Source organism: Thrips palmi, unplaced genomic scaffold (assembly GCF_012932325.1).
Source record: "Thrips palmi isolate BJ-2018 unplaced genomic scaffold, TpBJ-2018v1 HiC_scaffold_7, whole genome shotgun sequence".
Taxonomy (NCBI): Eukaryota; Metazoa; Arthropoda; class Insecta; order Thysanoptera; family Thripidae; genus Thrips; species Thrips palmi.
This window is the reverse complement of record NW_023144634.1, coordinates 9,211,017-9,224,265: the sequence shown is the minus strand read 5'-3', so window position 1 is coordinate 9,224,265 and position 13,249 is coordinate 9,211,017. Positions and strand designations below refer to the sequence as shown.

General features: G+C 62.9%; 1 protein-coding gene across 1 annotated transcript in view; it reads left to right on the top strand.

The window, feature by feature from the left end:
* Window positions 1-74: 74 nt before the first annotated feature.
* LOC117652775 (dual specificity protein phosphatase 10) overlaps window positions 75-13,249 on the top strand; it is a gene marked incomplete at its 5' end in the record, with an annotated part of 38,262 nt that continues 25,087 nt past the window's right edge. Inside the window, one exon of the mRNA XM_034397869.1 lies at window positions 75-600. Within this exon, the coding sequence (XP_034253760.1) occupies window positions 75-600 (526 nt within the window). The remainder of the gene's footprint in view (window positions 601-13,249) is intronic.

The window sequence follows — 13,249 nt, the reverse complement described above, 5'->3', positions numbered from 1 at the left end:
GGCCCAAGCCCGCCGTGCCCCCGGCCGTGCCCACGGACGCGAACGCGGCGAACGCGTCGTACCGGCCGCCGCGCGACCGCCTGCGCCTCGCCCTGTCGCGCAGCCTCAGCGAGCCGGGCCCCAGCATCCTCCCCGTCGTCCTGCCCTCGCCCGTCACCCCCACCTCGTCGCCGCCCAAGCGCTGCAAGCTGGAGTCCCCGGCACGCGGCGGCGCCGTGGCCGCGGACTGCGACGACGCCGAGGCGCTCGCCAAGGTGCTGGAGCGCGTGCGGCCCCTGGACTCCGACGGGCTGGTGCGGCGCCTCGGCGACTGCGTGCTGCTGGACTGCCGCGCCTTCCTGGCGTACAACGCGTCGCACATCCGCGGCGCCGTCAACGTCAACTGCACCGACAGGCTGAACCGGCGGCGCCTGCAGCAGGGCCGCGCCTCCCTGGCCGAGCTGGCGGGCTCCAAGTGGCCGTGCTCGTCGCGGTCCCCGCGGCAGGTGGTGGTGTACGACGACTCGAGCGCGCTGCTCGACCGCCTGCCGCCGCAGCACCCTCTGCTCCTCGTGCTCGCCGCCCTCGTCAAGGACGACAGGGACCCCGCCTTCCTCGTCGGTGAGTACTAGCCTGCCCAGTGAGAAGCCTGTGTGCGAGGAAGCTGCCTCTGAACTGAGCGCGGTCCTGGGTTCGAACCCTCGCAGCTCGAGGATATTTTCGAACCGGGCGGGTCGCAGAAAAAGAGGTTAGGGGTCGCTGACCGCGCTGTGTTATTAAACGGCCACCGACAACATTCTCATCCCCGAGCGGCGCTGAGCCAGCAGAGATCCCGAACAGCGGTCGCGTCGCTCTGTCTCTCTCGCGCTCGCGGGCTGTTTCGAAGGGGGTGCGAAGGAGACAGCGACACTCGTCGTCATTATCGGCGCGAATCGTATGAGAAATGGCGGCGGCGGCCCGGCGGGGGACGTCCCCGATGACAGGTGAGCGGCGCGCGACGACGGCGTGGTTTCGGACTCGTGTCGGACCGCCGGCCGCGCAGATGCAGCGTTCAAGGTTTGTTTTGGGCCGTGATGAACGGGTGCAAGTGCGCCGCCGCCGGCACGGAGTGGCACGGAGAGGCGGACCCAGTTGGGCGGCAAGGGCGTCACTTTTAAAAATAGTCGGCGCGTCTTCCGTCCGTCGGCCGTCGGCCGGCCGGCCGTCGTTCGGGTGCTGTGCGGCGAGGCGAGGCGGGGCGCGGCGAGGCGCGGGTGTTGCCATTGCGCTCGGTGCAGCGACGACGCGACGACGGAACGGGTCCGAAGAGCCGTCTTTGTTGCGCTGTCTGGGCTGTCTCTGTCGCACTCGCGGGGCGCTCCGTTGGGGAGCGAGCGAGACGGGCGACGGAACGTCATCTCGGAATCGCTCGGCAGCCCGTGGCGCGGCCCTGCGGCCCAAAGGTCACGCGCTCGCCGCTTCCGTTGTTGCGCCCCAAAAGGGCGAAAGGGTAAGGGGTGGCGCTGCTTGGAAGCGAAGGGTTCGTCACACCTCCCTCTGGTATTTAAGGGTGTCCAGCCCACAGCAAAGGTTCTGTTGAAGTGAACCGTCCCCATGGGCGTCCCCGCGTCGCCCCGCGTGACGTCAGGCGCCGAAGTGGCCGAAGCGCACGCAGCTTCTGGCCGGCGTTCAAATGACGCTATTATGCGCGTACAAGGGGGCGAGAAATCGACGCGGTTCTTCTGCTCTCTTCCGCCCCCCCCCCCTCTTCGGCTGAAGCCGCGCCAGATTTTCATCATATCGGGGGGAATTTACTGCGGCCGTGGCTTCGCGCGACGAGGGTCGGGTTGGCGGCCACGACGGCGGGTCGGGTTGGCGGCCACGACGGTGGCCACGACGGCGACCCCCAGCTCCGCCGTCGCCGGCGTGCGCGTGGCGCCTCCCGCGGGCTTTAATTTAGTTCGGTGCTCGTCGCCGCGGACGCCGCCGTTGTTCATCATCAACACCATGGTGGCCGTGAGCGCGCTGGCTGGCGCGGCGTCGTCGTCGACGCCCACTTCCCCGCGGCACGCCCGCGGCACGCCCTCGCCGTCGTCGTGAGAGACGAGTGGTTTTTCTCTGCGGTCGCGCGCCACTTTTTCGCGAGTGTGCTCGCTGCAAGCACGCGCGCGTCCGACTTATTTTCGCGGCGGTTCCATTTCCGCGGACGTGCGGGGGCGTCGAGCGCGCCAGCCCTCCAGTCGGTCTCCTTGGTCCCTGGAATGGCATTCTTACTGTGTGACAGCAGCAGCCCCACTGTGGGTGACACGTCACAGTGTAGTGGACGATGCCCCGACGCGCCGCCCCGCGCCTCGCGTCTCGCCCTGACGTCGATGGCGTCTGTGCCTTGTTGCGGCGCTGGACGGAGCCCCGACCCGCGCCCCAGCTCTTTCATAAAATATCGGATTTCGGGGGCGGCGTGGGGCGTGGGTCACGCAGCGACGGGCCCGGGGGGGCCGTGAGTCGAGCGGCAGTGGCGTAGCAGCGACGCGACGCACGGCCACGGCGCCGCACTGCGCCCCGGTGGGTCGTGCGCCGTGACCTGAGATGCGCAGGCCGTGCTTTCGCGCCTCTCCGGAAAGGGTTGGCACCTGCACCGCCTGCTACACTGTGCGCCACGCGCTCGCACACGCCGCGCTTGAAGAGCGACGTGCACGGGCGAAAGTCACATCGACTTGGAACAAGATAAAGGAAGCGTATGTGCCGAGCACATGAAGTGAAGTACGCTGTGAAATGGAAGGCGAGCGGAAAATCGAGTCGTTAAAAAGTGTGACGAAAATATTTGGCTGGCGCTCCACTGCGAAGTACCGGCTGCTGGCACCGCGTGGCTGTGCGGGCGGCGCGCCCAGGAGGCAGGCAACCCATCCGGCTCGCTGCTGGCGGTTCGAGGCGCCTGGCTCGTAGGCAGCCCAACGCACGCGACCCACGTCCGTCCGTCCGCCCGCCGTCTGTCCGTTCGTCTGTCCTTGTCTGCCCGGTTGGTGAATCACACATCGCGGCCTGTCTCTCCTCCTCCTCCTTCTTCTTCTCCTTCTCCGTCGTTCCAATTTTTCTTCTGCGCATCACAACGCCGGCGCGCTGTGTGTTTTAGCAGTGCAGCAGCGCACTTCCTCGAGCCGCGCGTGCGAGTGAGCGAGAGGGAGACGGAGACAGTGAGTGAGCGAGAAGCAAGTGGCAGATATTGGGGAAATTTTCCGCGCACCGCCGGCTCGATAAACGCAAAGTGACTTTGATAGGCGCACTCAGAGGGGTGCGCACGCGTCTCGTCGTTGTCTGCTTGTTTGCGACCGAAACAACGAGATCAGTCTGGCCGCCGGCGCCGGGACTCGAACCCGCGAGGCTGACCGCGTGACCACGTGACCTGGTGACGTCATCGAGCCGAAAGGAACCGCGTTGCGCCGGATTTCTCATCCGAAGGGCCTCTGGGTCCGATGGCGCCGATAGGACGCCTTTCGCCGAAATAGACGATGTGTGGCGAGCGCGCTCCCTGTCGCACTCGCGGGGCGCACCGTGAGAGTGCGAGAGAGACAGAGTCGCGACCAAACGACTCTCCGAAGCGTTCTATCCGGCGAATCTAACCGCGCATCTAGCCGGCAATCTATCCGCCTAATCCGGTTAGCCGCTCCACGCGTCACAAATTCACGGGGAGGAGGCGGATGCTGCCGTGGCGCCGTGACTCGCTGCAGCGCCGCGGTTTTTGACGCGGAGGGAATTCCCCCACGGTTTGGTCAACAACTACGTTGCTGCGTTTGCGCGGTGTTTTGTTTTCCAGCGAGGTTTTCCAGCGAGGCGCTGTGATTGTTTTATTGGCCTGGTCTGGACGACGCGCGGTGATATCACTGCCTTCTCCAGGATCAGCGCGGCTGCCCTGGACTCCCTGGACGGCACGGCACGCCGGCTGTGTCGGTGTGTCACTGGAAGGCGCGGCGAAGGCTTTCAGCGTCGGCATGGCCAAGGCACTGTAAACAGGCAATGGGCGATGGTGGTCGCGGTTCGCTCTGCGTTCACAGTGCGGGCACGGGGGAGAGGCTATCCTAGTCGGTGCCGTCCAAGTCTCAGCGATACGGAGTGGATCGACTCACGGACACCTGCGACTTGATGGAAGTCGCCTCCTCCGAGTCCGACTGAGTCACCCAGTCCACCCAGTCCACCCAGTGCAGCAGGGATCGCTTGATTGGCCACACGGCACGCACGTGCGCACTCACACCCGCACACACACACAGACGCACGAATCGCGACAATTGGAATTGAGATTAGATACCCCGTCATGTACCCTCATGCTGGGATTTTTCCTCGAGTGTCGAAAACGCGAAGACTGATGTGACCGGCTGTGCCCGTTTCGAATCTTAGGGTGTATTATCGCGGTGCGAGCGATTAGCCGCGTCGCTTCGTCGGAGGATCCTTATAAGGACACAGAGACAACAGCACAGGGCCCGTCCCACCCCGCAGTCCCGCAGTGGGCCGAGACGGCCAAAATTCTAGACGCGTTTTGAGCTCCAGCGTCACTAAATGGGACTCGAACCGAACGTGTGACCCCACCAATGGATTGCTCTCCGAACGAGGAATCCATTGGTGGGATCACACGCTCGGTTTGAGTCATAGTTAGTGACTCCGGAGCTCAAAACGCGTCTAGAGTTTTGGCCGCCTCCACAATGTCCATCCTTTTGCCCACTACCCCGTTTCTCTACTAGTGACCCACCTGACCAATCCTCTTCCCTTAAAACAACAACAAAAACAAAACGCGTAATATGCGGACGTCCCCGCGCGTCCATCGTTGGTGGGCTCACTGTGAGTCACTCAGTGCATCTAATTGGTGTAAGCGGGGCGAGGCGGGGTGAAGCAGTGCGAGGGGTAATTGAAAGGAATGCCTGTAAAGCTGCGGGTTATGACCCCTGGGCCTATCACCCGGCGTCCGGTCCCCGAGGGGGTGGCTATACACACACACACACACACACACACAGCAGAGGGTGAAACACGAATGGGACGAGACTATTTCGGTCCCTTTTAATGGAGTCTGTCTGGTTGGGTGAGAGTGCGTCGCGGTACTTCGGGTTATGCAAAGACGGCCGCCTGCTGTGTGTGTGTGTGTGTGTGTGTGTGTGTGTGTGTGTGTGTGTGTGTGTGCGTGTGTGTCTGTGTGGCCCGAGGACCGAATGGGCGCGAGCGAGGGATGAACTGTAAACGGTGGAAATGGCCGGCTCGGTATAACGCGGAGATATGGCCCTCTCTCCCCTTCTCTTGTTCGTCCCTCTCGCTCACTCTCGCCCCTTGTGCCTCTCCCCCTCTCTCTCGCTCTCCCCCGCGGGAGGTTATGAATCGCGCCGCCGAGAGGGAGAGTTCAATAATGTTTACGGGCTCTATTATTGCGCACTCCGGAGGTTATTCGCTTTTTCCGAGTCAATCATGTGGTGGCCGGGCCGCGGGCCCCTCCCAGTGTAGTGGAGTTTGCGACTGCGGACGTCAGCCCCGACCAGTTTGCTTGTTTGCGGGCCGCGAGGCCGCCAGGGAAGTCCAGGCAGGCCGACCGCGTCGCCCGCCACTTTTCCCCTGCAGGACCTGTCGTGCCGTGCCGTGCCGTGCCGTGCCGTGCCAGAGGGGCCGAAATGAAAGCCACCTTATGCACATGCCACCCCACTCGCCACACTGGCCAGACAGAAAGGCGCCAGGGCCCCTCCCCCTACACCCCCGCACCGCAGCCCGGCGTGGCGTGGCGTGGCGTGGCCGCGCGTAGTACGAGGCGCAGTCACCTCACGCCCCCGACATTAGAATGCGAATCCGAGATTTATGAGTTACAGTGGGGGAGGCTGGGTGTCTGTCCCTGCCTGCGCGCCCCCGCCTGCCAGCACCTGTCGCCTGCCCGCTCTGTCCCTCGGGAAGCACTGGCTCGCGGGTGGATCAGGCCAAGCTGCCTGAGCGCCGCTCATGAATCTCGAGTGGGGTTCGGAAGAAATTGAGCGTCGATTTTCTTTCCTGGATGGCGGTGCTCACTGAAATTAATACCACGAGTCTCGGGTGTTTTGACTTCCCGAGAACGGCGGGTGGCTCCACCAAGTCCCCGGCACGTGTGTGAATGTTTCTCGCGATACTCCTAAGTTGCTTGCCATTAGTATTTTTTCCCGTGGTGTACCTGTATGCTCGCCTATATGGCAGCAGATACCGTATCGATAGCGCTCTCGCTATCGACATTCTAGGGAATCCGTACAACCTACTAGTGAGGCAGATGACCGTGCGTTGATAAGGGGCCCTCCAACTCAACGAGTCGGTATTTCGGTCTCTGACGGCATGCATGCGGGACTTGGGCAACCTCTCTGCCTTGGCGCGGGGGTCCTGGCCACCCTGGTCTCCGGCACGCGGCAGAACAAGAACAAAATGTGTCGTTTGGAGGAGTCGAACCGGGGACCTCTCAGTTCATAGACGATGGCCCGGTGCTCCCCCGGGAGTTCCTGCCCGAGGCTCCCAAGGCGACTTGGGTGGGGGTTGCACGCGGCGTGGCTTGTTTGCTGTCCTTAGCATACTGCTCCGCAGCCTCCGCAGCCCCGTCGCGGCGGTCCGGGGCTTGCAGTGTGCTGAACGCGCCCTCCTGGCTGGATGGAGGGACTCCTCCGGCTCCCCCGGGAGCGACCGGCACAGCCTGGTGGCGCCACAGCCAACCAGCCCCAGCTGCGCGGCGCAGAGCGCGCAGAGCAGATCCCTGCACTGGATAAAGCCACCCCTAATGAGGGAGGCTTGTGCGCGGATTTATTGAAAGGCTTGCGTCTGTCTGTGTGAGAGAGTGAGAGTGTGTGTGTGTGTGCGCGCGGGCTGTTTGTACGTCCTGACATCACGGGTCCTGCCTGACATCACGGGTCCTGGAAGGCTTCGCAGTGGCGCCGTCAGCCGCGGACTCCTCTGGCGGCCGCTTCAGGGAACTGACGCACGTCGACGGCGTCCTGGCGGCGTGGCGGCGTGCTGCAGCCAACGGGGCGTGAAAATGACCTGGAACCAATTTGGCGAGGCGCGTCCTCGCGTCCGTTGCGTCATCACGCGTGTCGTTCCGCAGTGCAGCGGCCACTCTGCATCGGTGCGCATGATTCACGGCGATTATCCTCGTTACTCATCAACGCACCTGGACCCGCACTGCAGGCGCGTCCTTGGCGGGCGCGCCTCGCCGCCGAGACTGGACGAGGGACATGACGGACCGCGAAAGGAATAACTGGGCGAGTGACGAACGCGAGGCGCGGATCCGACAAGCGAACAGGACATCGCAGGGGCCTTCCTGGAGGCGATAGAGGAGTGTCTCTCCGGTTGTGTGAGTGTGTGTGTTTGTTTTCTACGAACGGTCCTCACCTGACGGATCGAGAGCGGCTTCTGGTCGAATCGCCAGCCCACCCCACCCCACCCCGCCACCCAGACGCCGCCATCGTGGTCCTCATCCATCACGCAGAAGCGCGGCCGCCGTGTTTCGTCTGCGCAGAGCAGCGCGATGAGAGGGGAGGCCTCTCTCTTTCTCTCTCTGTCTCCCTCGCACTCGCGGGGCGTCTCGTGGAGGTGCGAGAGAGACGGGGCGAACCACCCCACTGCGAGTCAGGACGGCCGCGATGCATGCAGTGCACTTGCTGACAGCGCGGTGTAACGGTGTGCCTCGTCCATTTGTCAGTGTGGAGGTTGCTCGCCGCCTCGCGCTCCGCTTCCGGGAAAGGCGAAGGCGAAGACAAGGCTCCAGCCGAGGCTCCAGCGCGCTCTTTTTAATTGGTTGGTCGCGGCTGTGCAAACTGATTGCGATTTCGTCGTCCGCTCTCAATCGCCAGGTCGAAAGGAGAGTGAGAGAGAGAGGGGAGAGAGAGAGAGAGAGAGAGAGAGAGAGAGAGAGAGAGAGAGAGAGAGAGAGAGAGAGAGAGAGAGAGAGAGAGAGCGGGAACGCCCGGACGACCACGCCCCGGACGGCACGCCGGCCTCAGGGTTGCCTACCCTCACGGCGCTCCCTTCCAGTGTGACGCGCGCTGCCCGCCGCCGCCATGGGGCCACGCCCCGAAGGGGGCTCCAAGGCCCGAGAAGGGCTTGTGCCCGTCAGAAGGGCTGACGATGAAGGGCTTCTGGTTGCGGCAGTGTCTTTCCTGGCCCGGTCGGTCGACGGTGGCGGCGCCACGAAGCCTGAGGCCACCAAGGCCGCCGCGAGGCCCTAGACTAGGGTGCCCCCGCGGCCCCCGTCACCGACTGGCCGACCGTGAGTCATTCGCAATGCGCAGCAAAGGGCGGAAACGTACTGCCTGGTCGCAGTGTAGCGCCGCGTCCTTCCTGACAGTGTGACGACGCGACGCAGGAAGCCCCAAACTGGCCGCCAGGGCCGCCAGCGGGACGCCAATCCTGCCAACAACAACAAAGACGAAAACACGTATCGCCAACAAAACAAAGTTGATTGTGTGTACACCAACGGTACGCACCGGCAGCGGGGCAGCAAGAAGCAAGCAAACAAACTTGTATCAAAAACGGGGGGTTTGATTGGATCGCGGGTCTGTCGATGCGCGATATCGCCTGCGCGTATTCCTTTTCGGTTTTTGTTGCTTTTTCGCGGGCTGTTGTTGATGATAGACGCCAGCTGATGCACTGCGGACTTGTCAATTTTTATGTTTTGCGAGTGGCGGCGTCGTGGCGGCGCACGGCTTGCATGGTAATTGCAATGGCGTGTGCACGCCTTGGTCGCGCACTTGGCGCACGCGCGCTGCCGTGGACACTGTACCCACTGAATGTTGCAGTGGTGTGCGCCATCGTCACCCTCTTATGTCACAGCGGCCTGCCCTCGCTGCCCTCGACATGCCCTACACTGCCATCGGGATTCATCGAACGACTCGAACAGACTGTACCAAGAGGGCCCCGCCGCGCGCTCCCCCGCAGCCCTTTGACCCTTGGATTTCCTTTATTGGCCTAAGCCCCTTGAGTCTCCTGAGCTTCAGCACCAGGTGTCCCCCAGGCCGCCCCGCCCCGCCCCGCCCCGCCGCGCCCCGCCCCGCGTCTCGCCGCGGTGACTCACCTGAGGATACGTTCCAAAACAGGCTCAAGCCGCATTCTTCATCTTCTGCTCGACCATCCGGACGAGCCCCGGCCGAGCCGAGCCAGCCGCCCCAGGTCGGCCAGGTCGGCTGGGTCACATTTACGCCTTTGGGCACCTTTGGGCTTTGGGTGCCGCAGTGCCAGCGCCAGCAGGCGGCCCGGCCCGGCCCGGCCGAGCAGGTACCTCAGGAGGCAAAGTGGACCTGGAGGTTTTTTTCGCGTTGCTCGGGATTTATTCCGCATCACCTGGAATACATTCAACATTACCTGGAATTTATGCAGCGTTGCCTTAAATTTTTGTCCACGTTACGAGCTTTCCAGCCTTCCAGCCTTCCAGTCTTTGCCGGCCCACACGACTGTAAAGTCCACACCACATTCGGCGCCCCCGCCGTCGAACTCGCAACGCGGCACCGCGCGGCACGTCGCGGCACCGCGCACACGGCCAGGAAACTCCCTCCCCCCCCCCCCCGCACTCACACACGGACACACATGCATGCCACTCGAGCTATGAGTCAGCCCGCCCCCACCCGCACAACACACACACACACACATGCGGACGCGGGTCAACCCGACAGGACACATTCAGAGTACAAGTACACATTCGGTATCCGGGCGTGGGTGCGCTGTAAGTGTGTGTGAGTGAGGGAGGGGGAGGGAGAGGCGAGCCTGTAGTACTACTACGCCAGGATCTCTCGTCCGGAAAATGTCCAAAGCCTGACGAGGTAGTAGTAGAGTTTATAGGTGTGGTTGAGCTTGGACACGGATGACGGGGTTCAATTTTGGCCCGGCGTGGGTTTGTTGTGTATGAGCTTGTTTATGTTAGTTGTGTGTGTGTGTGTGTGTGTGTGTGTGTGTGTGTGTGTGTGATAGGGCAGCTGCAGTGGGTGCGGCGCGAGCTGCGCGTCGCTTTTCTGGAACGGCGTCACAACACGCTTGCTGGGGCCGTGTGAGACTCTGTCTCTCTGTGTGTGTGTGTGTGTGTGTGTGTGTGTGTGTGTGTGTGTGTGTGTGTGTGTGTGTGTGTGTGTAGTGGCGTTCCCCGAACGCGGTGCGGTGCTCGTCGGCAAGGCGACAACACGGCGAGAGCAGACGCTAGGATGGCACCGCGGTGTGCGAAGTGCCGACAGTCACCACACTGCGACGCGGAGCCACGCGGAGCCAAGCCTGGCCTTATCACGGGACGATTAGCAGGTCCGCGAGTGCGTGGTCCTCGTGGGCCCTCGTCGGCGGCCCGGTGCACACGTCCCCAGACTCGCCCTGTCTCTCTCGCACCTCTACGGGACGCCCCGCGAGTGCGAGAGAGACAGAGGCGGCGAAAACGACTTCCAGTGCACGCGTCCCACCCACGTCCCCAGTGGCCGGGCCCGCCTGGCCCGCCAAGTGGAAGTTAAATTCGAAAATGGGCCGTCTTGCTGCAAGCCGCTTCAAGCTGCTGCAAGGCGTCGAGGTCAAACGGTTTATCAGTGTGTGTGCTTCCTGTTCGGCCAGCAGACTCATTCCGAGAGTCGTTCTGGTCGCTGTGGTCTCTCTCGCGCGACAATGACTTGACTTGAAAACCGTGGGTCTCAAATACTAAGTTGAGGTTCGTGGGAGACGTTGGAGGTGTTTGCACAGACCTGCTGTAGTAAACCTCGTCTCTTTCGGGTGCAGGCACACTCCCAAACTGCCTTGTCAGCATCATCATTGCGCGTGCGATAAGCAGCAGAAGGCAGCAGACGACACGCGGATTCAGTCCCGTATTAAGTCGTCTTTACAGGTCTTTATCGAACTCTGGCACTTTGGAGCGTGAGTGCGTAATGCCGAAGAAAATGGACAAAATAAGACAGAATGATTTTTCCGAGGTAAATTTTAAACTCCATGGAGAAATTGGCCGTGTGCCGCATCGCACTGCTCGTGCGCCAGTGTACAGCCGGCGTGCAAGGTGAGTCCAACGCCCCGGGCAGGGCTAGGCTGGCTGCATACGCTGGGCACTGGGCCCAATGCTCGGCTCAATGAATTCCAGACGAATTCCACTAATATCTGCGAATCGGGCGGCGTGGCGGCGGCACACTGCCGCAGGGGCATTGCGCGCTGTTTTCCTCCACGGCCGTCTTGCTGACGACCCGTCGTGTCGACTAGAAGACTCCGAGAGTCGTCGCTCTGTCTCTCTCGCACCCATACGGGACGCCCCATGAGTGCGACAGAGACAGAGCGACGACTCTCGGAATCAGTCTGCTGGCATGCTGGCGTTCTGGAGCCGGAGTCTCCGCAACGGCAGCGGCTCGATTCGTGTACTAGAGTTGCTAAACTTGACTGATGGTTTCCCCCGCGCATCGAGTTCGGCTTGCGGTGCTCTGAAATCGGGAGTCGGTTGAGACACGCATACCGTCGCTGCTGACAACGAATGTTGGTCCGTGGTGTCATCATGGGGTTGGCCCCGCCTCTCCGAAGATTCCTTTCGTCGCTCTGTCCCTGTCGCCCTCGCGGGCCGTCCCGTAGGGGTGCGAGGGAGACAGGGACACTGTTCGGAGTGCGGCGCCGTGGAGTCCGATGAGTAACCCGGGGGCCGCGGCGGCAGCAGCGCCACGACACTCGAAGTTACAGCACGACAGCGATAAGGCGCGATAGCGCCAACCCTATCGCCGCCCGGACCAGAACCAGAAATGGTTTAATGGTTTATCGAATTAAGTCGGGTTCAGTACCTCGGTCCTCGATTTGAGGCGCACGAAAATACACCGAACGGCCGAGTATTTTCGGGTCCGCGATTCGATCGGGTTCTTAGTCAGACGAAGCAGTGCGAACGACCAGAGAGGAATAGCAGCTCTCGTTTGGATGTGCGTTTTGAACCCGGGTTTGACGCGAGCTCGAACTTCATCCCAGATTTCTCCGAGGTAGATGGAATGGCTAACCCGGCCGCGCTGCCTCAAGCGAGGTTCGAGGTTCACCTGGGGAAGCCTCAGCCGCGGCCCGAGGCGCGCCACGCGTACAGTCGCGCACCGCGCCGCCGAGCCCCGCGCAGCCCCAATGGCAACCAAAGGGCAGGAAGGGAGGGTGAAGGTTCAAGGGTACCGCGGGGCGCGGCCTGGTGGCGTGGCGCGGCGTGGCGCGGCGTGGCCGCGATGTTACGTCGCTTGGCAGCAGGCGGAAATGTCGCGGCCGTCCGTCCCTTGCCACCTGCCCTGCCTGCCCTGCCTGCCTTCACAGTGCCTCAGCCTGCACCCCCATCGCCCTGCTGGTGAGTCACCGACAGGGGCGTAGTCAGGGCGGGCTTGGGGGTGGCGGCCGATTCGGAAAGACCGCGCTGTCTCTCTCGCACCCTGCAGGCCGCTGCGGACGCCCCGTGAGTGCGACAGAGACAGCGACGCGGGGCGTGCCTTTACAGTGAAGGGGCGCCGAAAGTAACCGCAGTGGACGGCGGGCTGGCCGGGCTGGCCGCTCGGCCCCACGCGATGCTCGGCGGTGCTCCCCGATTCCCACGCCCCACGCCCAGGTCGTTGCACCGCGGTGGAGATACCCCCGGCGTCTGCAAGGAAGGGGGCTGTATGCAGGGACTGCAGGCAAGGGGTATTTGCGCGGGGTTCGCGTGCCTTGTTTGCTCCGCGGAAACTCGGTGTGAGTGAATCACGCCTGAAGACACTCCCTCCCGGCCCGTCCGTCGGTGAGGTTCCGCGGCCGGGGGATTGCCGGGGGCATTGCCGAGGGCCGAGCGGGTCGGTGTCGGCATTGGCACGCTGTGTGCGCCAAGCGTCCAAGCGTCAAGCGTCGCCAAGCTGGCCGGGGCGAGGCTCTACTCCGATTAGCATGAGCCGAATGCCACAATGCCTCGCCAAGGCAGAGCCAAGGCAGACCTTGATCTTGGCGAGGCTCGGCGACGCTCGGCTAGCGGAGCCTCGAGCGGGGCGAGCGGAGCACACCTGGTGGGTGACCCCACACTCGTAAACAGCGCATTTTTAAGCGGGCTCCCCCGTGGCGCTGAGCGGCGCTGCGTTGCGTGCACTGCCAAAAGTCGCGAGAAGGAATCAAAAATAAATTCCATTAAATTCGCTGCGAAAATTTAAGGTTACTTTACAAGTTGGCGTCGACAGTTGGGTGCGAGCGAGACAGGGCGACGAGACGACTCTTCGGTCTGCTGCATACCACAGTTGCGCACGCGGCCCACACATGCAGATACGATCAGGAAGTGACGTCCCGCCAGCGAGAGAGAGAGAGAGAGAGAGAGAGAGAGAGAGAGAGAGAGGAGAGAGAG